Source organism: Homalodisca vitripennis, chromosome 4 (genome assembly GCF_021130785.1).
Source record: "Homalodisca vitripennis isolate AUS2020 chromosome 4, UT_GWSS_2.1, whole genome shotgun sequence".
Taxonomy (NCBI): domain Eukaryota; kingdom Metazoa; phylum Arthropoda; class Insecta; order Hemiptera; family Cicadellidae; genus Homalodisca; species Homalodisca vitripennis.
The window spans coordinates 100,433,068-100,460,987 of record NC_060210.1 but is presented as its reverse complement, the minus strand read 5'-3'; the positions used below and the strand labels follow the sequence as shown (position 1 = coordinate 100,460,987).

The 27,920-nt window shown below is 31.3% G+C and overlaps 1 protein-coding gene across 2 annotated transcripts in view; it reads left to right on the top strand.

Annotated features, from left to right (window-relative positions):
* Positions 1 to 27,920, top strand: part of LOC124359841 — a 161,213-nt gene that overhangs the window by 127,173 nt on the left and 6,120 nt on the right. Inside the window, exons 3-4 of one of the 2 annotated variants that reach the window (XM_046812922.1) lie at positions 15,468 to 15,527; positions 24,447 to 24,610. In XM_046812922.1, the coding sequence (XP_046668878.1) occupies positions 15,468 to 15,527; positions 24,447 to 24,610 (224 nt within the window). The remainder of the gene's footprint in view (positions 1 to 15,467; positions 15,528 to 24,446; positions 24,611 to 27,920) is intronic. The other variant, XM_046812923.1, reaches the window with a different exon arrangement.

The window sequence follows — 27,920 nt, the reverse complement described above, 5'->3', positions numbered from 1 at the left end:
TTAAATATTGATAATAACCTATGTATTGACTGTATTTATTTTTGTGTTTTATGTATTTACTTTTAGTATTGTATCGAGAATAATTTTTATTGATTACATTTTTCAAGGTGATGTCATAAAAGTGTCATTATTTTTTGTGGTGAGCCAGCTGAGAAAGCAATCTGTGAGCATGTGATTGAGGGAGGGGTACGGTTAACCGACAGAGCATTGTGGTGTGATGTACAAAACATTGGCGAGTAGCCAGTCCTCGACCTAGGCCTCCACCCCCAGCCGTCCTATACCACCGACCACCCAGTGATAGCGAACACATATATATGATGTCATTGGTAATCTTTTAGGAACTTGTGTCCTATCTCTATTTAATGACGATTACTTATAATTGATATCCTTTGTGTAGAATTTTCTGACTCATAGTTTGGTTTTATATCACCTTGTCTATTATGTCTTGTACAGTAATAGAGTAGGTTATATTACATTTTGCGTCGACTAATTATTCTAAATGATTACAAAAAGTTTTTAAAGCCAGCAAGAAATGGGTAGAAAGTCGCTCGTCTACTATTAAATGATTAAATGAAACCTTCAAGTATATTTTAGTTTCGTCCTGAAACCACCAAATTTCAGTACTATAAGAGATGAACTTATATTAAAAAAACAAAAAAAATCATGAATTACTATCCGACAAAATATGAATACATATGACAGCAAATTTAGTAAATATTTGAGTTCGGTAAGAAATAATGTCAAGTACCCAATTATAATGAACTCTAACTGATATAGTACAACTGGTTTCGTTTATGCACTTTACTAAACTTTGCCCATGAAGATCAATTTAATATAAAGGCAATTCATATTGCTAGTGTTAATAGTATGTCATCGGAATTGTATGGTTTTAGCTAGTAAGCATATTTGCTCTAACCAAACAGCAAACTTGCTTGTCCCAGAGCTGTGAGGTATTTTCGTTTTTATCCTGAAACCACCAAATTTCAATACTGTGAGAGATGAACTTCAGAAAGAAATCATGAATCGCTATCAGACTAAATTTGAATACATATGACAACAAAATTAGTAATATTTATATGAAATTAGATTTTCAGATTATTTATTATTATTAACTGAAAACCTAATTGCAATGTTTCTATTAATCATGATTTCGTTATCCTTAAAATTTATAATGCAGAAATAAAGATTATACCTAAAAAAACTTTAACAATGTGAACTGCACTAGTGACTTATTCACATTCCAGGGGCAATCATCACCTACCATAATGTGAGAAATATGATACTTTAGCTTGAAGATGGCAAAGAGAGCCTGAAGGTCTGAATGAACTAATTAATTATTTTTGAAGTTGGTCGTTTTGTAGAGGAGCGCTGCGCCAAGCCGAGCAGCGCCATTGATCGCCTGGTTGACGTCAAGCCTTACACATTATTGTACATTACTCCTCACATCTTTTCACTTTACAAAACTCTTGCTGAAACTCCAAACGACTGTGTTTAAGGGTTTTGTAATTAAGATCATTATATGAATAATTACACCAACTCATCCTTTTATTAATATTACAATATTTGTGTGTGTGTAAGTTTAAATTTTTTCTTAACTTCTCAGGACGTCAATATAAAGAGTGTGATAGTATAACCAACTGCTTCCATACAAGTTTCATTATTGCCTTTATTTAAAATTACCTTCAGGATTCTTTTGTTAAGGATAATATTGCTGTTACAAATTTGTGTATACATCGTCCCTTAAATGATCAACATTTTAACGACAATCTGAAATAGTGAACATTGAACAATCTTAAATAAATTCACAATTTTTATGTTTCATGTCAAACAATATTTTTTGTAAAATATTGGTAATATTAATGATCTTTGTAAGACAACCTGTACATTACTGTACTCTATAGGAGGTTAAGCTAATTAAAAAGATATGCCTATTATGAAAAAGGTATCTAAAAGTTTTTTATCTAAATTAAATGTATATCAAAGTTACCCTGCGCAGTGATCGCGTGTTTAAAATTAATTAAGTCCAATCGAAAAAAGTTTCAATTACAGATGTAAAGATTTTAAATTCCAAGTACTGGAATACGCCTTCTCCAGCATAAAATAAAATAAAATAGATGGTTATACTACCATAAAACTAAAACATTGAATAACACATTTAATAATAAAACATGTACGATATAAAATAATTCCTAAACTGTACATGTTATATGGCTTATACATAACATTAATTTAATACAAATTTTAGTAGTAATTACTCTCCGTATCGTATTTTGTTTCTATATATATATATATATATATATATATATATATATATATATATATATATATATATATATAGTTTCTCTATTTACTAAGATATCTGACATTTGTTATTTACATTTATTAATTTAATTTCACAAATGTCACAAAATAAAATTCTACAGATGTATATATTTATTAAACAGGCAAATCACGCCAATTTATTATTTTTATACTTGGCATCATCAATATTAGAAATATTATTTTAACATAATAAAATTATTTGTAAGATATGTTTAATGTTGATGTAAGAAAACAGTTTAAACCAAATTCTTAAGTAATTTGCCGGACTGTAAGATACAGTGTACATGTGGTAAGACACACAATGTATATGTAAACACGTTTCGTCTGACCATCGTCATTTCATAACATTCATATGTTATAGACGATCGGAATATTAGGGTTGTTGGTTCGTTCTATCTTAAGAATAGATCAAAATATATCAATGACTGCTAATATTAACTATTGATAGTTAAAATAGAAATCTATATTATTTTTTTGTAGTATACACTGTGAAAAAGAAATTTGTTCTTAAAGGATTTAAATTTATAGATAGAAACATTTTCATGTGTAACGTGGTAAAACAGAGTAGCGTATGATTTATGTTATTTATCAGAAATAAAACTGCGTGACAAAGAACCTGACAACATAAAAGAAATAAAATCATCGCCAGGCCTGTAAGAAGTGGCATTCAGACGTTCCATACAAATATACGAGTACTCGGAGCATAAAGGAATCAAAGAAATTACTTAGGATTTTTTTTTAACTTTTTGATCCTATAATGTCAGATAAAAATGAAAACCACTAAAATTATACTAAATCACTTCATAAAATTTAAATAATTAATAATACATTTTTATAAAGCTAATTTTTTAAACAGAATTATTTGATTTAGTAAATAAAATCTGTTTTTAGGCCGCCATTTTTATGGTTACAGATAGGCAACAACTTAAAAATATATAATAAAAATTGTATATTTTAGGGAGACATTGATTTTTAAAATTTTCAATTTTGAGGCTTCACAAAATTGAGCAATATTTTTAATTTTGCAAAACTAATGAATTATAATTGTCCCTACCACACATAATATGAAATAATGTCTTTCGTAGGTGAATATTAAAAAGAAAATCAAGCTTAATAAGCTTTAAACGTTTGTCAGCATACTGTTCTATATTAAAGTAAGAACAGCACTGTATTTAACTTAAAAAGCTCTTTTCAATATTTAGCAAGAGAAAATGTCTACTCTTCCCATCTTCATAAAAATCTGGACGATCTATGGAAATTATATTTTTTTCTACTTAACTATTTTCACAGGAGAAACACAAGATGTTCGTTTACCGACAGGTTTTATGATGCAACATAGTAAGCCAAATCATTGTCGACTGCTTTTATAAGATTATGATGGATTCTTCTGGTGGGTCAATTTGAAAAAGGGATTACCAATAAAATCAATATTATATTTATATTCCATTGACCATAATATTCCTCCGATAATACTAGTGAGCGTCATAATATGAGATATCCTCTTATTGAAGCCTAATTGTTGGACCGGCCATTGCCGGTGGTTAAGCCGTTTGTCCCCAGGTTAAGAGTAAGAGAGGGCTTCTTAACCCTAACTTCCCCTGGTAAAATAAGAAATCGTTATTTTCTTTCATTCACATTGGGCTCGCTTCAACTTTACAAGTATATTCCTAGTAACTACAGCATTTCAGTCAAACCAATATACAATACTAGATTTTGTCATGTCACTTGTAGAGTATAATTTTCATAGTTTTGTAGAGGAATTTGGCTCTTTCACAAAATTTAATTTTCTTTTATTGCTATTATATTTACCATGCCACTTGCAAACAGGCAAACATAGTACTTCCTGTTACGCGAGCAAGTTGTATTGCTTGCGGGACAGTTTCTACGAGCATGTCGAGACCCACACCAACAAAAATCGTAAAGTAATAGAATGCTCCCGAATACTTTAATTGTCACTGGATCTTTTATTTATGAATGGCTGTATTGAAGTCTAACTTTTCAATAGAGACTAAATGGCCCTTAATTCACCCCTAAAGTCTCTGATAAGGCTGTCTCTAATAGTTTTGAAATTGAAAGTTGCTCCTCTAGTTTTTAGTTGAGTCAGAAATTTGTCAAAAAATTGGCCATCAGATTGCATTAGATTATATATCTCTCATAAACTTCATTGGCCTTTCCAACACAAAATTCGTCATTTATTGGATCACTTCGCAAAGTTTTTAGTCATCATCGTATTTAAATCCACAACCATTTTAGATATAAATGACATCTGAACTTAATGAAGAGCTAAAAGATGCAATTCAACTATGTCAAATGTTTCTTGAAGTCCCGATGCGACAAAATACCAATTCCACAGTAGCATAAATATTTCCATGTCACGTCCATTCCTAATTCAGCAACAGTGATACAGGAAAGTGGTTTTTGTTTTTTACAGCTCCTAGAGATTATCTGTCATTTATGGTTTTCATTTGCGCATGGTGAAGTATCAGAAGATTGAAGATATCATCTATGGTAATTCGCTGTACAACAACATTTTCTGGGATAATGTCAGTAGTTTAGTATAAAAAGATGTATAATTAACTTTGTATGGTATGATGTAAATAATATTTATTTTTGCTATTTATTTATTACTCGCTTTGTAAACCAACAATCACGTGACATTTGTTGAAAATTCAATTATAATAACAAATCAAATAACACCTAATAAATTAATATTATTATATTAGTAATCTAATTCTGGCATTTTACCAGATTATTAGACTTTTAATATAGTGTAGCTGAAGAATATGAAAAGAGATGTTATTTACAAAAGACTTACTAAACGATTTAATTTTTTTACCATGCAACTTGTTGAAAAGTTGTGAATGTTTAGACTTTCAAGGCATTCAAGAGTGTTTTCTAAGGGGAAGGGCTTACGAAGGGTGATCAGACGTTCAAGCTTCTGTAAAGTGGTGACGGTAAAGATATTCATGCGGGGGTGACAACGTGAGACTGCTTCACCATTCCATCTTGCTTTGACAGATCCGATTTGCCAAATCCTCTCCAAATCATTTCATTTTCACATGAAAGCTTCAATATATTATTCATGATATTTGAAAGGAAATAACCAAGTTTAAAATTATTAGATATTACATTCAACATTTATATAGTGTTTATTTATGTAGTGTAGAATAAAAATAAAATAACCCTTAATATGTAAAACAATTAATTATAAGTGTTATGGTTTATGAATTTTTGTACTATGAAATCTGTGAGTAAGGTAAAATATATTTTTAATTACAGTTTTGAGAAAGAAAAATGTATTCAGTTAGTGAAGATTATGCTATAATTCTATTTATTAATATAGAGGTTCAAATCAAGTCAAATTTTAATTCTTAGTATAAAATTAGTACATGGATTTATTATTTTTAAGTAGTTGTAAGTAATTTGAAAAAGTTTGATTTAATTAAAATAGTAATAGATTCCGTTTATTACAAACACAGCTATTCTGTTAGAGAGGGCTTCTTTACCCTAACCTCGCCTGGTAAAAAAAGAAAATAATTTAAAAACACGAAATATAACGGCACGAGTATGTGAACAGTTAATATAGGTCCAAGCAACATAAATGTAAGCTATCTAGCAATTCAAGTGTAAATGTAACTCTGTAACATTTAAACTATTATTATTAATCTACATATAGACATTAATAATTCTTTTAAACTGTTAAAAATTCAATTTAGCGTTTGCTTTTGACTAATATGTTTAGAGTTTGAAATATCTGCTTTAAAATTAACCAAAGTTTCATGTTCCTCTGATACTTTGGTTACATACTTTACACAATTATAATATAATGTTAATTTAAGACCAAATAAATATATTTATAAAACTCTACCTTTTATTACATTTTTATTGTTATCCGATGTTTGACTCGTATTGCCCAACTACTTATTGGTTGTAACTGATGATTACTGAAGAATATACTGGTTCCCTGGATTTATTCCTAGTCTTTTTCCAGGTTCCGATCCAAATGAGATGTTTTAAACTTTGCGTTAAGCTAAAAACTCACAAGAAATGTAAGCTATTGTCAATTTGGAAAAGTTTTTAACCTACAGACTATTTTTACGAAGGAGTATATTAGACAAAAGTCTCTATCACCAAAAGCCATGAACTTAAATTTTGAATGTTAATAAGCTGTGTTCTACAGAGAAGATGTATGCCAAGAGGATGTGTAGTATTTTTGGTGTACTTTGATTAATAAAAAGTTTAAATTATAGGACATTAACGTATCTTCGAGTTGTACTTTACAGTATGTAGAAAGCTCGTCACTAATGAGAAAATATATCAGACTAAATGTTGTAACAGACCATTAATAAGAGCATTTTCTTGTATCTTCTATAAAACTGCTTTGCATGGCCGGAAACTAACTACATTCTATTATGATAACATATATACAGGAATATCTCTAATTTATAAATAATGAGTCATAGGAAATATTATATTGACGTCTGAAGGCACGAGATTAGAATTTAAAAATCAGTCAACTTCGATACTGACTATAGCAAATGTTCTTCGTGGAACGGTGGTTTTGGAATGTAAATATTATGGGCTTTCATGCATGTGAAAGTAAAGGGATCAAGATGGAAACTTGTTACATCTTGAATTCATCACGACAGAACTGGTCAAAGATTATTTAAATCAATGGTAGGTCAAATAATGAACAATCATATTTATTTGCATGAATTCCCAAGAAAATGTAGTCGTTCAAGAGGATGTTGTGTTTTAACCTGAAATCACAATGGAAAAATCTCAATAAGTTTATCATATTGCGGGTGATCACTGAGTTAATGCTTTAAACAAAAGTTGTTGATTATTGAGCTCACAATTTCCAGTAACTATGAAATGATTCATTTCAGTGCAAATTAGATTTTGAATCGATGCGGATTACATCATTAGATAGACTGAAACGTAGCTAACATGATTACTAACCAATTAATGACTACAACAGCAAACATGTAAACTACGAAGGCAGTGTAATATACCTAAAGGCCGCGGGATAGCGTGAGTAGTGCAACAGGCCACTAAATACACGGCAACCCTTAAATTGATTGCACCAGTTACACCCAGCGGTTTACTGTTAACGCTACTTTCAACAGTCTCACTATTCATATGCTATCTGTTAACATTCGGAATCTTACTGACTACAGCTGACAGGATAGCGTGGGTAGTGCAACAGGCCACTAAATACACGGCGACCCTTAAATTGAATGCGCCAGTTACACCCAGCGGTTTACTGTTAACGCTACTAACAACAGTCTCACTATTCATGTGCTATCTGTTAACATTCGGAATCTTACCGACTACAGCTGACAGGACAGCGTGAGTAGTGCAACAGGCCACTAAATACACGGCAACCCTTAAATTGATTGCACCAGTTACACCCAGCGGTTTACTGTTAACGCTACTAACAACAGTCTCACTATTCATGTGCTATCTGTTAACATTCGGAATCTTACCGACTACAGCTGACTGGATAGCGTGAGCAGTGCAACAGGCCACTAAATACACGGCAACCCTTAAATTGAATGCGCCAGTTACACTACTTACAACAGTACTCACTATCTCACTTGCCAGCTGCTGTTAACATTCGGAATCTTACCGACTACAGCTGACTGGATAGCGTGAAGCAGTGCAACAGGCCACTAAATACACGGCAACCCTTACATTGCTTGCGCCAGTTACACCCAGCGGTTTACTGTTAAAGCTACTTACAACAGTCTCACTATTCATGTGCTATCTGTTAACATTCGGAATCTTACCGACTACAGCTGACTGGATAGCGTGAGTAGTGCAACAGGCCACTAAATACACGGCAACCCTTACATTGATTGCGCCAGTTACACCCAGCGGTTTACTGTTAAAGCTACTTACAACAGTCTCACTATTCATATGCTATCTGTTAACATTCGGAATCTTACCGACGACAGCTGACTGGATAGCGTGAGCAGTGCAACAGGCCACTAAATACACGGCAACCCTTAAATTGATTGCGCCAGTTACACCCAGCGGTTTACTGTTAAAGCTACTTTCAACAGACTCACTATTCATGTGCTATCTGTTAACATTCGGAATCTTACCGACTACAGCTGACAGGATAGCGTGAGTAGTGCAACAGGCCACTAAATACACGGCAACCCTTACATTGCTTGCGCCAGTTTTTACTGTTAACGCTACTTTCAACAGTCTCACTATTCCTTTGCCAGCTGTTAACATTCGGAATCTTACCGACTACAGCTGACTGGATAGCGTGAGCAGTGCAACAGGCCACACATACACGGCAACCCTTAAATTGATTGCGCCAGTTACACCCAGCGGTTTACTGTTCACGCTACTTTCAACAGTCTCACTATTCATGTGCTATCTGTTAACATTCGGAATCTTACCGACTACAGCTGACAGGATAGCGTGAGTAGTGCAACAGGCCACTAAATACACGGCAACCCTTAAATTGAATGTGCCAGTTACACCCAGCGGTTTACTGTTAACGCTACTTTCAACAGTCTCACTATTCATGTGCTATCGGTTAACATTCGGAATCTTACCGACTACAGCTGACTGGATAGCGTGAGCAGTGCAACAGGCCACTAAATACACGGCAACCCTTAAATTGATTGCGCCAGTTACACCCAGCGGTTTACTGTTAACACTACACCTATTCATGTTGTAGGTGTTAACATTAGTAATAATACCAAAGCTTATCTCCCATATCATTGGCCACAGATTAATTGTATATTCCTAACTGTCTGTTTCGTGTTATAGTAGTGGCATATTGTATTACAACATAGTGTGTTGGATTTGTACGATAAATAATTGTAAGAAAATCCAAATTATAATATGATATAAAAGTTGTTTAGTGATATTTAAACCTATTGCAATCATCATTTAGATTTATAATTACGCCAGAAGGTTTTATTTACTACTAATTTTAAGAGTAAACGGAGACATCGTGAGCATATTCCTTTTAACGACATTCAAGATAGTAAATTATGTAGTATTAACTGAAATATATTTTAATAGTCTGATCCATTTAATATTTATGTTTAATGAGCAGTGTACCATGAAATAACCAGAATTTTCTCCCAATATCTCACAATGAGCAATTTCAGTAACAATTAACCTTTTTAACACAGCGTGGATGAATCATAAATTCAAAGTTCTTAGCTTTTCAGTTAACACATTTATGATGTAATGAATAATGGGACTCTATTCCATTTTGAAACGATCAAGACTATATCCATATTTAAGTACGCAGGTCTGAGGGGCCTGTTTCAGTCAAAAAGTGTTCAATTATCCTTGGTAGTTTATTTCGGTCTGAGATATTTCTGGCACCATAGTTTGTCAATCAAACACAACTAACATATGTTTATAACATTCTTTAAATCTTAAACAAACGTTACACAGTAATTTTTGTATATCTGCATTACTTTAATGATCAAGCAGTGGATATTACGAGTAGTAATTGTTCGAATTTACCACTAAAATATATATATTGTTAATAAAACTTTCTATTTTATTATTTGGATAACCTCTGTGCTCATCAGTAATGACAGAGAAGGTTAATATAAGAAGTTAAATTACTTTTATGCCTACTCTATAATTTCAATACTATATACTATAATACTATAAAAATATAAAATAGTACTTAAATTATTTAAACATGTGACTGTGTAGTCATATTATAATGTTAAGAAAAAAACAGTCTATTATTAAACAATTTTACAACCTGCTGATTAAGCCTCATCAAGTTTTCAAGATCAGTTGTTCATAGCCGGGAGGGAATTTCGATATAAGAATGTTAACCAAGACACTAATCATCTCAACTTAAAATTCTAAAACAATAAGTTTTACGTGATTGCAAAAAAAAACACACACACACACACACACACACCTTTAAATCTTATATAATAGTATGGATATCAATAACTTAAGTGTAAGAATAATACAACACAAATGACTTTGGTGTTCTTGGAAGCAAATTAACTATAATTAGTTTATTTTCTGGTATTGTAAAATTTAATAATTTAATACAAAACACATACATGCTGGCTTTATATATTGATATATATTTTTATTTGTTCTTTTATGTTTAATTTGGTAGAAATTATTAACTTCCAGATACAAACTTCCATATCTATGCTTGATTTTTACAACCTGGATTGTCAAAAGTAGCCCGTTTTCATTAACACAATAGTGACTCTACATAAAAATTTAATTTTGAATTAGTCATTACGTCATAACGTTTCGTTTGAGAATGTCTCTTTAAAGTCCAACTGAGACGTACAGAACCCTAAAAAGTATTGCTAAATTTCATACCCGTTAAGATTAATAAACGTTAATAAGTAAAGCTACATTTTGAAGAAGTAGTCTAAATATTCTATTCAGACAGTACTGAATAAGATATGTCTAATTTTCCCGTGTGTGGGAGATTTGTTTACTAGTGAGTATCCTCTCAGCATAAATACTTTACAAGTTCTAGGTGAAATTCTTTGTAGCTTCTGCTGTAGAAGGTTCAAAGGAATTTACTGAATGCCTGTGTGCTTCGTTTTTTCCATGAATCATAAATGTCAAATAAGACCAGAATATAAATCGATGCAAAGGTGTCATTGTGCCAATTAAAAGTAGTTTCGTAAAAAAACGTTATTTATAACAAAGTAAGAACCCAGAACCGTTAAGATAGATTCTTATAAATATATTTATTATCTAATTATTGTAAATTTAACAGTTTGAGTCTTTCTGACCGTATACCATGAGTTCTTCAATAGCAAAATTATGGGTTTAAATAGTTTGCAGTGTAGAAGTGAACTTAATCTACGTTTATATAATAATGAAGAACTTTTTGTCTTACAATAGACTCACATTAATTTACATACCATATTCTGGGGATTATTTTCTTTTATTAATTTACAAATAAAGGGCTTTTGTAAATTCTTGAATAAATGATATTTTCTGAAGTTGGCGACAACTTCATCTCATGCCAATAACCGAGTGTGTTAAATGCTTGACGAAACGCTTTACAGGATAAATTGGTTTTAGTGTTTAAGCGGTGATGTTGTATATAATAAAGGAGAGACTTTTGTAATTTCTCGGGAAAATCATCTCATCTAAAGTTTGGGATACGTTTACCTTATAGCAATAACCGCCACTGTTCAGTGGCTGACAATATACTTTATGGGATAAATCTATTTTGGATGTAACCGTTGCTGTTGTATGTAATAAAGGAGAGGCTATTGCAATTTCTCAGGAAAATAATCTCATCTGAAGTTTTCGATAACTTTACCACATAACAATAACCGCCACTTTTCAGTGGCTGACAATATACTTTATGGGATAAATCCTATTTAGAATGTAACCGTTGGTGTTGTATATAATAAAGGAGAGACTTTTGTAATTTCTCGGGAAAATCATCTCATCTAAAGTTTGGGATAGGTTTACCTTATAGCAATAACCGCCACTGTTCAGTGGTTGACAATATACTTTATGGGATAAATCTATTTTGGATGTAACCGTTGCTGTTGTATGTAATAAAGGAGAGGCTATTGCAATTTCTCAGGAAAATAATCTCATCTGAAGTTTTCGATAGCTTTACCACATAGCAATAACCGCCACTGTTCAGTGGTTGACAAGACGCTTTACGGGATAAATCCTATTTAGAATATAGCAAATGTATAGTTCACCATTATATATATATATATATAAAAGTAAAAAATGATATGATATACATATATATATATATATATATATATATATATATATATATATATATATATATATATATATATATATATATACTAGCTGTTTCCCGCGGCTTCGCACGCTTTTCGTAAGTTTTGCCCGCGTATGAGCATTTCTGGTTGAAGTAAATTATATTTCCAACCCCGATGTAGATTTTACCTTGATGTCACGATCAAGAAAATATGTCAAAAATGTATTGTACATGCATAATGTATTTTATTACAAAGTGGTCTACCACTCAACCTTTAAGTTCAACCAAAAATTTAGTTTAGACAATTATACATCATAACTTAGCGCCTTCAAATAGTGTTTCACTGTTTAATATACGTATCTATCTCGTAATTGCAGGTTATAATGTGCAGGCGCTTTGAAAACTTTTCTTCATTTTATTCGTTTATATTCACGACATAAGCGAATAATTCAGATAATAACTATCCTATCTTCTAAGTTAGACTAAATTACGGATACATGTGAAATTTGATTGAAATTGGTTCAGTCGTTTTGGAGTTTATTGGCAACATACATCGTGACTCAAGATTTTTATATATATAAGATATATATATGGTATATAGTTGGTGTTGTACATAAATAAAATGTGCGTTTTTTGTATCTCATCTAAAGTTGACGATAGCTGCTTCTCATGACAATCGTTTTTAGTGTTGAAACGGTGGTGTTGTATATAATTTTATATATCAAGTGTCAACCTAGGAACTGATAAAGTCACTACTGTCAGCCAGAGTCGACTGATATGGAAGACATAATTCGCGCTTATTATCCTTTATCGTTTCTGAAATATAAGAAAAGGGAATCATCCATCCATTGATAGCAGTGACTCCGTTTATAAATCTGAAGCTTTAATATCGCCTTTTCCATCTGGACTCTGTTATTATATTGAATTTATTTCTTTACGTATTTAAATTATGACTCATAGAATCACTTTATGAATTGCAATATTATATAATAACTATCTACTGTGGTACTCAATGTCTCACATTCATCATGTTACGAAAATGCAGAAATTGCTACAAATAAGGGGAATCTGTGGGGAACTCCGTCCCGATCTGCTAGTGTAACTGAAAACGCTCATCCAAAATTATAAAATCAAAATATTACCAATTAACAAATTTGTATTGCCGCACCACCACTGACTTTTCATACAAAAATTTGAACTAACGGGGTAAATTTAAAACAAACAAATCACAACTACACAGAACATACAGATCTGTCAGCGGGAATGGAAATACATTTTTGTCAAAATTTGGAATGCTGTTGACTTAAGTGACAGACGAAATAAAAACTTAATGATCATGGGAGACTTTAACAAGGACGTTTTAGACGGTAATAGTCCCATGACACAGCGAGTCACTGATTTGTTGAGGACATTTTGTCTCGATTGGACAATCAACTCGCAAACAAGAGTAACAAACCACTAAGCCACAGCTATTGACAACATAGTTACAAACTTGACTAAATTGAAGATATCTGTGATAACCACAGCCTTTTCCTACCACTATGGCCAACAGGCTACCATAGGTGGTTTCGCGACGATATGGGATCCACCAATCAAAACAACTAACAGTGTCACGAGGCTCGCTAATATCCAACATTTCCAACTGAATGTGAACTGTCGTTAAAGAAAAATAAACCAAACATGAGAATGAAAAAGTGCAAATGGATTACCAAAGGTATTTTTGTTTCGAAAGAAACATTATTATATTCTCTGAAACTAACAGGCACACTTCGAACTCGGGTTTAAACCTTTTTTCAAAATTATAGCAGAATTTCTAGAAAAGTCATCACAGCTTCGAAAGCTAATCATGTCAATAAATCAAAGCTCATTTTAAAATGTCTCAAAACCGTTTGGGCCATAATAAACAATGAAATAAAACCAATTGACAAACGAATCGAGTTAACAACTTTAAACGAGCGAGTTAGCGATCCCTTGAGGTTTGCTAGTGAGTTAAACAGATTTTTTCCTCGGAGCTCACCAAAGATTTTGTCCACCTGATATTCAGCCGCCTCCCTTTTCTCTTACAAGCCCGGATGCATGGTGATGTAATATTTAAGAAAGGAGAGGCTTTTTTTAATTTATCTAGTGGCAATTTATTCTCTCATGGCAAAAACCGGCTATCTTTAGTGCTTGTCAGTTATTTTACGGGATAAAACTTATTACAATTTAAACAGTAATGTTGTATTTAATAAAAGAGAGGCTTTTGTAATTTATCTAGAGATTACTCTCATTTAAAGTTGGTGATAGCTTTCTCTCATGGAAATATCCATCTCTGTTCAGTGCTCGACGAGACATTTTATGGGTAAATCGTATTCATAATTTAAATGGTAATGTTGTATATAATAAAGAAGAGGCTTTTGTAATTTCTCGGAAGTTTAATCACATTAAGGTTGGCGATAGCGTCATCTCATGGCAATAACCGGCTCTGTTCAGCGCTTGACGAGACATTTTACAGGATAAACCTTATTTAGAAAATTTAAAATTACTAATTAGTAAAATATAAAATATAAACTTTAGCTTAGTCCAACAAATGGTACATGATCTTTCTCCAAAGTAATATATGTATTTATAAAATATCATAACGCACATTTGCAGTACATGTATATTGAATTTTAACTTTAAGACTCTCTTTACGTTTTTCGCATATCCCGTTCATTATAGTTGGACGATAACAATTGACTTTCGCTACTATTATTTATAAAGAAGGTCTAAGATGGAAGGCGAACGGGAATGTTTTAGGACAGATATGTTAAGTAAATAATATTTACTTAATGGATGCATATTATGCATCCAAAATGAAGTATCTATATTAATATATCAATTTATAATATTACTTTAATTAAAGTGTAAATATCGTATGAAATACATAATATGAATCAACTCGTTAGGATATTTGAAATCAATTCAATTTAGAGTGCTTGAATAGATTTGAGTGATAATCTATTAGCTCCTAACCCGTGGCATCTTACGGATTTCCCTAAGCATTTCTGGAACAATTTATGACCATCGGAAGGTACGACCATCTTCGGAACCAATTCAAAATTATTAAATGTCAAAGTATAATCCTTAAATATGGTAAAGTGAGTCTTTACGAACTGAACCCTTGAGATTATCTGGGTTGAGCTCTGAAATTGGAGACCACAGAATATCCTTTACATGAATGCGCAACGTGTTTTCTCCATATATTCTATTATGTTTGTAAAGGTGGTGATAATTCTTAAACAATTTAACTTCTGGTTTCAGATTTCGGTCAGCTTCATTTCTAGTGGACGTTTTTTCGTTGAACGCCAGTGGTTTGAAATCGCGACACGGACTGCATGTTCTATGCTTTATTATTAATGGACTTTGCATAGTCATTTTTGGTTTCCAGATCGGTGGCTGTACCCCACTGAGGAAGGGCCTGTGAGACATTTGCCCCTGCCTACTGTAGGTAAGCAACAGAGTGGCGTCGTCCTGTCCTGGCCTGTCGTGCTTATTACACCTAGTTCATTTACCTGAAATCCAACTACATGGCTTTACCTCCTTAAACAATTTTCCTCCGACAGCTGTTACATTTTTTAAACAGTTACGAAGAGATAAAAACGTGCATGGTGTTCATAAAACAACAAAATAACAAATACTGTAACTTTTTGCATGTCCTAAACATTGAGATAATTGTAAATTGTAATTTGATCTGGAAAGCATATTGTCACACAAATTTAAAAGAATACGACACATGTGAATTAAATATGAATTAGTCCCATAACGTAGTGAAATAAAACCCATCTTTTTCGCTACCCGTTAAAAATACTAACAATAGCATTAGTTTAAATGTAATGTTTATATGGTAAAAAAAGTTCAGATCTGCATAGCTGTTGCATCTAAATAGATTGAATTTCAGGTAAACAAAGCTAAAATAGTGCCTAAACAAAGATATTTGCTTTTGTGCAAGAATCATTATTTAGTCTTAGTCAGGCATGAAAAATCCCGCATGTTGGTGATGTCTTAGCGTAGTTAAACAACTGCCAATAAAACAATAGAACATTAATATTACTTACTATACATATTGATTGCTTTTTGACTCAATTAAAAAATAACTAAATGTTACTTCAAGAATTGTAAATATATGTTTGTCAAGTCTTTTGTATGTATTGCGATGTATCTTAAAATGAACCGGTGTAACTACCGAAGTATTTAAAAGTAAATTGGTTTTAAGGATTACTTATAGTACTAAGCGAAATACAGTCAGCTGTTAACAAATAAATCAAAACTCTTTAATGGTAGGTTGTGTATTTATTATCATTATACCAGCATTCGGTATAATTGTGAATATTTTTGCTTATTAATACAACAAAAGAATTTTGTCAACGGTTTTAAATAAACAAAACCAAATTTTTTTTGTCCTTGACAGGAAAACGGACAACAAGGAGTTATTTAATAAAGTAACTACAAACGGGCTTTTAAATTTGAAATAAGTTTACTTGTATACAAATATATACATTAAGAATAATTAAATTAGTAATATTTAAACATTGTTCATACCTTAAAATATTAACTAGGATTTCAGTATGAATGAAACAATCTCGTGAAATATCATATGAACATGTTACATTTATTATATAAAATGCAGTTTACGTTTTGTAAGTCATGCTGTATGTTGCATAAACTAAAGCATACTGTGCCGCTAAACACTCCATTTCCATTACTGGTAAGTACATGAATAAATATCATGAAAAATTGATATTTATCTTAATATAAAAAAAAAACAATTATTTCCAAATAAAAAAATTGTTTTCCCGAAATGTTGAATATTATTAAATTGATACAGAAACATGTAAAAATTGTGTCGTATTTATATCTTATATCTATCTTGTATCTTACAACTGTTACCTGTGCAAGTATTTGGTTATTTATAAAAAAATCAGGCAGTCTAAAATTAATATTGCATTAAAATAATGACGTAGGATAAAGTATGGGTAGTAATTTAGTCAAAACATACGAAGCTTAATAAAACTGGTATTTTTGAAATAAAATTGTTAAAACATTCCCAAGATAAATTATATTGTTGCAGTGGTACTTTAGACCTGCGATGGTAAGGCAGGAAATAAAAATCAAATTAAAGCAATTTTGTGAAACTAGTTAAAAGTTTAGCAGTTCAGCTAATTGGACACTTTGTAATAAAATAAGATTAGTTTACTCTTGCATCTATTGTAGATATTTCGAAGTAAACATGAGATAGTTTTGTTCTAAACTCCTGTTATTAGATAATCATGTTCCAGGAATTTCAACAAAAAATATCTCACTCAGCAAATCTAATTCATGCCTTGGTTTCGTTAGCTCACTTAAAAAATATTTCATTTTACTCAATTTATTACAAAGTATTTTGTGAATAGTGGTATTATAATAATGCGGAACGCACACTTTTACACTTAAATCCTCCAAGTAACAAAGTACTACGAGATTAATTACAATAGCGTTTAACGTTTTATTGACGATATATGATTTAAAAGTATAACAGGATTTTGGGCATTTACCATCGTTATATGTTGCAAAAAATGAACACTACGTTTCGAGGGTTCGAATATACACACTTTCTCAGTTGGCAGAGCATGCACTAAAAACTCAAAAAGTGTGGCGATTAACTTACCACATAAAAAATTAAATTTGACAACAAACATTGTTGTACGTCACAAAATCAATACCTAAATATTACAAGAAAAGAATAATGTCCGACTGGTGAGAATGAAACACCAGCTGAATAACACGGTCACGTGCGTGGACCGGGAAAGTGAAATACATGTAGAAGTATTTTAATATTTTTGCAACATATAACTTTTGAAAATATGCAAAACCTTATTTTCCTTTCCAAAATAATAAAATGAAATATTACGTCCTTAATTTATTATTAATACAGGGTGTAATAAAAAGGTTGTGCTAGCTATGCATTTTCAGATTCTACGTGTGAGTCTAAATGAAGAATATTTTTTTCCAATTTCCAATTCGTTTAATAGCTATACACTAGCTAATACATTTTATCTATATTTTTCCTTTTAAGACTGTTACAAAACTTGGTAAACGGGTCTGTTTTCTGAAGGTATTGTATAGGAAAACAATATTTTTGAACCAGTTTCAATATTTTCAAAATGTCGGCAATTTAAACTTTCTTTTATGACATATCAAATAAACCACTGGTGTTATCAAAATTTTATAAGACACAAAATAGGTTTCGTATTACACGTGCAATTAAATTACCCATAATTTAACCGTATTAGAACAGATGTTAAATCAGCTGGTACTGTAATTAAAATGCAACTCTGATACTGACTATTGAACCTTTAACATGTAATAAATGTAAACATAGCCGAATTAACATGTTTTTGAGATCAGTTGGTATTTGGTAGAATCATGGAAAACAAATATGTATTAGATTTAAAAGGTTCAATAGTCATTTTCAGTGTTAAACTTTAATTACATTAACAGCTGATTTAAATAACAGCTGTTCAAATATTGTATAATTACAGGCCATTTAATTTACATTTGAAATACAAAACCTTCTGTAATTTCGTTCTGATATAACCGTATAAACCCTTCTGGACTCGTTCACCAAGTTTTGTAACAATCGTAAAGATAACAAGAAAGATAAAATTGTTTTAATAAAAAAAAACAAAATGGCGTATAGCTGCTAAACGTGGAAACAAGTATTCTTAATTTCATTCTTAGAATCACACAGAATCTGAAAATGCATAACCAGCTCAACCTTTTCGTTACACCCTATATATAGAATGTTAGGCTGTTTATTAAAAATTATTTTATAAATATATATTGAAATACTGATGGAGATAACAACACTGCAATTTATGCTTAAGTATATCATATCACCAAGAAAAGCTTAAAACAGTTACATTAGACGTATGGACATTACAGAGTTATCAATTGCAAGAAGATTGGTTATTATAGTATAAGATTAACCATTAATGTGAACTGATAAATTATCAGTTATTGTTTTTTAATGCCCATTACGATCAGCAAGCTTTATTTATACATTTATTCCGAGAACGTCTGCCACCTCGAACAGATTTTGGATCAACGGGTTTTGAAGACGTACATATAAGAAATATGTAAACTTCTTTCAAGCTTTGGGCCATTTATTTGAACTTTGTCATCATCAATACGATTGTTCACCTTGATCATTTCAACGGCGTAAGCAACTTTGCCACATGTAAAGTGTTGTGTCAATTAGGCGTACCAATTGATTTTAATATGGAATTAGATTAAGCAAAATAGTGGTAATTCATTTTTTCAAAACAGTTCAAAACTTTTTGGAGGCATAACATAAGTTTTAAGACAAGTATCTCAACGTCAGATGTTTAAAGCACAGAAAACACAGTATTTAACAAAACACACTTGAAAATGAAAAGTTAATCTCAAAATGCTTTTTAACAACAATGTATCCAAACAATTACAGAAATAAACTGTTTTATCAAGGGAAAGTAATATTGTTTTTCTTCCATTATCACAACTCCATGGCTACTAAGAGCATGAATATATAGTATGTGATAACAATAATAATTCAAAAATATTGAGGTGTCAGTTAGTATGTCTTGTAACAATAGCTTATAGTGTTTCATGTGGTAAATTGTAATGATTTTGTTTTGCTTGTTGCTTTTATGATTGAAATCAACTTTATATTAAAAAACTATAGATTCCCATCAGTATAGCATTAAGTTAATTAGAACACTTGGACCCTAAATATTATCTATATCATAACGATGATTTGGAATATTTTAAAAATATAGTTAACGCTTTAGTTATGTTTATAAACTCTTCTCATTAACCATATTAATTACTACAGTTCCTACTACATCTATCGCCACGTAATTAAGTAAAAGTGAAATCGGAACCCTGTTAATGCCCCTTATTTTCTAAGGCCCATTGTGATATCCCCACCACTTTCGAAAAGAATATACTCATCTATCGACACGTAATCAATTAAAGAGTGGTATCGGAACCCATCTACTGCTCCTTGTATACTAAAATACATTGTGATATCCCCCTTCCCCACCACTTTCGAAAAGAATTTACACATCTATCGACACGTAATCAATTACAAAGTGATGTCGGAACCCATCTACTGCTCCTTGTTTACTAAAATACATTGTGATATCTCCCTTCCCCACCACTTTCGAAAAGCATTTACACATCTATCGACACGTAATCAATTACAAATTGATGTCGGAACCAATCTACTGCTCCTTTTTTACTAAAATACGTATTGATATCTCCATTCCCCACCACTTTCAAAAAGAATTTACACATCTATCGACACGTAATCAAGTACAAAATGGTGTCGGAACCCACCTACTGTTCCTTATTTACTAAAATACATTGTGGTATCCTCCTTCCCCACCACCTTCGAAAAGAATTCACTTACATCTAATCCCTTCCTTAACTATAAAGCAGAGTTTTGAGCTAAGCTGCAGCTAATTTTTTACAAAGGTTCATTGTTATTTCTCTTCCTCTTCAATTTTCGTAGAAATGTCAATATATCTTTTACCATTCACCCTACCACAATGTGAAATGTAAACCCAAACTAACTGTAAATGTAAACCTTGCAGTTACTGCTCCTGGTTTGATTAGGTTCATTGTGATTTTCCCCTTAACATAAATTAGTACAACATTTAATCTATATCAATCGCTCAATTACCCATCTAAAAAGTGAAATCGGGATCAATTATTGTTCCTTGTGTACTAAGTTTCATTGTTTTCCCACATTCCCTACCATTTTCTACCGACATTCACGTACATCAATCGCTTGTACTACAATGTGGAATTGGAAACAACTATTGCTCCTTGTGTACTAGGGTACATTATGATTTTCCCCTTGTCCAACGTTTGATATAAAGATTCACGTACGTCTATCGCTCCTTACTTAACTATAAAGTGGAATCTGGGAACAGATATTGCTTCTGGTTTATTATGGGTCATTCTTTTCTCACCTTCCTTGCCATTCCCTATCGTAATTCTCGTACATTTATCGGCTTTTACTGATTAACAAAAAGGAATCAGAGCTTGTTTACTAATGTTCAGTGTTATGCATCCCTACCCCCTCACAAAGTTCAAAATTAATATAGTAGAAATTGTTTTTAGTATCTCATTGTTGCTAGTAAATCTTTTTCAACAATTTAAAGTGTATATTTCATTGTGAAAGTCAATCAAATAAGAAGAAAAAAATTGATTCGTCAGTTAAATTACATTCATTATTTTTTAATTCTCTTCCATGTATTCGCTGATCCTATGATAGTGTTTTTATTTTTGATCTTAATGCCAACATATTATTGTGTACGCATACGAGAAATGTTCTACAAAATGGATATTTCCTTTAGTTAAATTATGTATGTTTACTTATCACTTGTTACGTAATGATGTTAGACGTATTTAATATGAAATGTGCAGACTATCAACTCAAATTTTACATTCTATTCTCTAATCAGCAAGCCGTTTATTGGGCGATTCTCTCAGTATTTGTATAAGACTCGTACAAACCTATTCTATTAACATTCCTGTATGTGGTATCATTTTGTTCAAAATCAACTAGAGAATACTTTAATATATAGTACTTGTCAAAATATCAAATTTGAAAAAATTTAAAATTCTTGTAAAAATATAAAGGGTGATGGTGTACCTAGAACAGATAGTTACGAAACAAGCTAAACATTATAAGATAGCCAAAACTTACAAAATTTAGTCTAGTTTTCGAAAATATATAGTTTGTATCGGTTACGTGATAAATATATTATTTGTAGTGCATTAAATGGAACCATTAAATAAAATATATTTTTAGTAATGAAAGTTATATAAAATTTAACACATTTATACAATTTATCAGACATAAGTTATGCGGCATTTTTAGTAATCTAGTAAATGTCTAGTACATACATCTGGTCTAACCTATACGTAGTCTACTAGTCTAAAAAATACTAATATAAATATATACCTAAACCATATTATTGCACATAACACATCATTTAGTAATCACTAAACCCATTTAACACATGATAACCCCTATTTTATCTTAAAAATTTATCACAAACCGCAACAATGACATTCACTCGCTTGAGCTGAATTGGACTGAACTGGACTGCTTTCCAACTACGTTTTGCATCCAAATCCTGTATGTCACAGATGACTTAGAATAAAAAAAGCATTACAAAGTTCAGCGTTTCTTTCCGTTTCCAATGGTGTATAAATCATATGGACATTCACGCGTATAAATATTATATGTGACGAGAACGAGCGATGCAAAAAATTGAATTTACTCAATGCGCACTATTATACAACGATGCTACTTGCTGATATAAGTCATAAATTCAAGATATTAATCTTTAGTTTGGTTAGTTTGCTTTCACTTCACTATCGTAATTAAGTCTGAGAAATACGTTTGAAAATATGAGAAAATATAGCTAGCTATATTTGCATTGCTCTATATTCAGTCAGAATAGTCGTTACGTTTCATATGAAATATGACGCAAGACATCCATCAATGTGATTGAGAGCTAACGTATCGACTGTGACTGGCGAGCCACTGGAGTGTATGATGAATACCATTATATTATAGTATTAGAATATAAGGGATGAATCTTCACTTATGTTTATTTATTTATTCGTATATATCACTGGAATAAAAATAACAGTTCAGCAAAAACGTGTTGCAAATTCTTTGCCATCTGTAACTTAGAACTTCTGTTTGTATAATAAGCTTTTCTTCATGTGCAATGCAGTTTATTGCAGATATCTTTTTGATAAGATTGTAACAAAGGATCCAAAGATCCTTATCGTAATACCTTATTAACTCAGTAAGTTATGATCTACTATAAACTAAATTCTTTCCCGTAAAGTTGCGCCATCTTTATATTTATTGCTATCACTAAATTATCTCCTTATGTTTGATTTATTGTTAAAATATCCATTGATTCCTTATCTATCATTTTCAGTAGTTGGACGTTTCTCATATTTTAATAACATTTTATTGAATAATTTCCAGCCGTTATTGAAATGAGTTGCTGCAATAATAAAATGAATTTTAGTTTTGAAACAGTTGACTTTAATGAAAATGGTTATTTAAATTCGTTAAATAGATGTATAAAAACAAACTAAGGTTATCAAATGACTGTGTTACTTTATAGAGTTTACCCGGTATTATCAACCTCATTGCAATGTTACCCCTATCCACATAAAAATGTAATACTTTACTTTCAGTATTTGTTACAATGATTTTAAACAGATTTAGTTTAAAGAAAATTTAATAAAATTAAATTCTAAAAATGTGTTACTGAATAAAATGAAAACGATTTTAAACGATGTCTAATGTTAGTATTGCTGTAGATAGCAAAATGTACCAACACAAGAGTTGCTTAGATAGCAAATACATCGTAGAAAATATGATCATGGTACTTTTAATCATCTGCGAACTGCTTAAAAACCTTTATTTTTCGTCAATGGTAAAGATATTCTAATGGTAGCCGTTCCTTTGGTATCTATGGTCCAGAGACTAGGCTGGATAGTGGGATATGGTTATGGTTATGTAAAAATGAATTTCTCACGGTTACATTGAAGATGCATGGACAAACTTAGTTTTTCCATAATTCATACAGTCATTTGTTCTCACCTCTATAAAAGGCTGTAGGACATCCTACACCAGAGCGAGATTTTGCATAAATGGTCTTTTGATGCAATGGTTATCGCTAACTCAATAATGCTTACTATTTAGTTATGCTATGAGGATTTAGTTCCAGAAGGAGAGTATTTGTGGGAACGCCAAAGTTATGGCAACTAGCTCCCATGTCTTGAGTAATAATGAATGTATTGTGCGTGAATACAGAATAATTTGGATTGCATAAATTAAACTAATTTTGAAATGTTGATCCAAAGTAATTTTGGTGTTTCTTAAGGCGTTCTTCTGTTTTTTGTGACAGTAAAATTATGTTTTTCCATATTATCTCACAGAAGAATGAGTCTTTTTACTTTGAGTCATATATGAAAGTGAATCTAACAGGTCCTCTAGAAAGTTTAATATCGTAATAAAAGAATGTTTTACCGTGTGTTTTTTCATTTACAATTGTTTAAATAACAATGATTATTAGAATAGAATCTATGCTTTATATTACGTTTTTAATGCAGAGTTACAAACAAAGTTGTTATAGATTCTTGGTTTTTCATGATGTTATAAAGACAACTTCAGATTTATTTCAGTTCGAGTTTATCAATGCAACTGTTCAACTCTACGAACGATGCAGTGCACGGTGAAATCTATAACAAAGAGTATTGCTAATTCTATAAAGTTGTAACAATATATGTGTTTGATATGTTCTAGAATGCCCGCCAGCGGAGGAAGACGGCATGGAAAGGTTTGCCTGCCCTACCCCAGACCGCACAGGCCGGTACCGCTGTATAGACGACCACGTCCTCTGCGACGGATTTATAGACTGCCCTAGTGGGGAGGACGAAGACAGACAAGCCTGTATGTTCTACAAGACGGTAAATATTCACAATGTTCAACTAATTTGAGATAAATACGAGTTACTTTTAACATAACAACTGTATTATTTGAATTACAAAACATAAATAATACATATAGTTATTACAATGCATTTATGGACATACGAGTATATATGCGATCTAGGTACAATTTTGGATTTTTATTTTTTTTAATACCATAATATGATTTAGAGTAAAGTTGTCTTTATTTCTCTCAAATAAAATATCCTCGAAACCATAAATTATGTTTAAAAATAAACATAATTTATTTAAATATTTAAACATGACGTTGTTTGTGGGTTGCAAACTTGAAAATGCTGAAATTTATATTATTTTAACATATAAAATCATGTTTTCAAATAACAACCAGGTCAAGAATATTTTATCAACTCATACTCTCTAAATTTGGATTATACTATCCAAATTAAATTAATTTGTGTTCTAATATGACAAAAAGAAATAAAACAACATTAGACGGTAGAAAAATATTGTATTCGCAGCAGGCTAAAGTCCACAATGGTCGGCAATATGTTTTCTGCAAATTATAACTACTCGTAATGGTTCATTATTAATATGTTTGTTGTGATTCCTGAATTTTTTACTGTCACGTGTCACACAACTGATTTTTGTTAAGGAATATATTTTTAATTTACGGTTGTGCACGCGACTTCCTATTGAACAACAGGTACGTCGTAGGCATATCCATTTTAAATACCATAATAACAATTCCTGAAAATAATTTATTATAACTGGAAAATATTACAACCTCCGGTTTATTTCAGAATAATTGGACTTTAAGTTAATAGAGAAATGTTTTAGCGGTCAGAGTGACGAAGAGCGAGAATATTTCATACACGTGAACAAGCATTGCTGGCTCGAGTCAATTATATTTCACACGCCATTGTAGAGTATGCCACGATCAAAAATGTATACATACTTAGTCTGAAAAAGAAGCCTACTTAGTGTAAAATTGTCTGTTTTTGTCCCTTACAATCCTCTTTCGGTCTAAGTTATTCTCGGTGCCCGAGTAGTGTTTGCATTGTGGCCCAGATCAAGAAAACATAAGTCTGGAAAGTCTTCTTCTTCGGTGAAAAACTTAAACTTCCGGCCATTGTCATCTAGTTCCGATCCAAGGTGTGTTTAGCGCCGTAACGGTTGTCCCGTTCAAATGATATTCATGCACTGGTCTAAAATGTTTACTTCATAGTTTTTCTAGAGGTTTCAAATCTATACTATCAGCCCGTATTCGATAGTTAAACTAAAGAAAAATACGTACTTTGTTTATTGGAAGTTTAAGCCACGTGTATTTAAAATTGCATTGGTCTAGGCCATCAGGAAGTTAAAAAACAAAAATAAGGCTTTTATTCGGGTCACATCTCTTTTAAACCTCTGTGGGTGTTTGATCTTCATTATAAAGTTTATTAAATTTCATCTTTATAGGAGATATAACTCATCTAGGAGTTCAAACCCTATTTCAACGCCTATAGATGGTTATACTGCGTATAAAATCTTGTATTTTTTTTGTTGAGAACAAGTGCACATGTAGGTGAAATTTAATCACTGTCGGAAATCAGAAATTTAAAAACATAAATTTTGTTCTTTAACTCCTGTAACTCTTTTTAAGCCTTTATGGGTGGTTGATCGTCACGAAAATACTTATTTGACTTCGTAAGTCATGGAGTACGTGTGCGTCAGACTAAATAAATTATTCGAGGACGTAAAGAAGTTAGAAAGCTAGTTGGAGAAATATAATTCTTCTAGGGGCTGCAACCCCATTTTAATTCTTAGGCTTAATCGATCTTCAAGAAAATATTGCAGTTTTTTTATTTAAGCCATAAGGAATAAGTGCGTAAAATTTCAACTTTCTGTGATATCTGAAGGTTGAAGAATTATTGATGATCGAGTGAGTAAGTGAGAGTTTTCCCTTTTATATGTATATATATAAATAATATATATAAATATATATATACACACACATATAGGTTAAACTCCAAGAGGATTTTAAAATATTTAAAGTATGAAACTTGTGCAATTTTTTTAAAGGCAAGATCACCTCCAACATGTTAAAACTCGTTAGTACGTAAGTTTAGAAGATTAGGTTACAAAAAAGGCAGATAAATATTTTAAAATACTACTAATATTATTGATTAAATGTAAACATTCAATAGTAATTATTGAACGAAATGAAACCAAAAAGTCACACTCAAAGTAATAAAGAAAGCAATAAAAAAAATAACTGCGTTGGCAAATCTTTATGTGAAGGCATTACATATACACTTAAAATAATAAAAAAAAATTATTTAGATTAGATTAATCTTTTAGTAGATTTATTTAATATCCGATACGTTTTAAACTAATTATTTTATGTAAACATTTGTTTAACGAAATTAAAACCTAAAGCCAAACAGCAAGAAACCCAGAAAGTAATAATTTATAGTATTGATTGTTGACGCAGGGAAACTTAAATTGAATAAGTAATAACAACAAGTACTTTTAATAACAAGGAGAAAAATTGTTATTTACAAAAAAGAAAATGTTAAAAATATAAGTTAGTACGACATGCTACAAAGAAAAGTAATAAGATACACTTAGAATCTTCAAGTATATGTGTTAGAAGAACATATACTCTAAGATTAATGTTTTCCCAGCCATTTTTATTTTCCTGCCTTAGTAAAAAATTAATCTATTAAAAACTTACGATCTGTAAACCGTATTTCCCACATAATAATTTCACTTTATATTTTTCAGACTTTACCATTACCTCTTAGTTTTATTTTAGTGCTTATAGCAATATACCATGTTGTTTATTTCATACACAAACTAACAGTTACCCGTGGCGTCACTTTCGATTATCGAAAACCGGATAATTTAAATCCAATGAAGGTTTTCGTGTAAAAAAATGGAAAAGTTTCCCGAAATATCTTTGAACTGAATGAAATAATTATATTATTCATGAAATATATAATCTACTCGTACATTTAACCGACATGTTCAGTTATTGAAGTTTGCTAAAGAGGTTTGAAACATTTGTTTTTACTTAATCTTCAGAAAATATAACAACAATGCTTGAATTGTATTATAATGTGGATAAAAAAAGCACATATACTGTCTTAACATTTACATTTATTACAGATTGCATCTGTGACAAATGAAACCAATTAATGCATTGGAACTGTTTGTACACAGTTATAAAACTTACCTTAATAAACCAAACTAAGTTTTTTGAACAAAAGTTACTCGAAATAGATTGGCTTCCTCAATATTGTGTAATGGTATTTTACAGAGTCTGATTAAAACAGACAAATAGAGA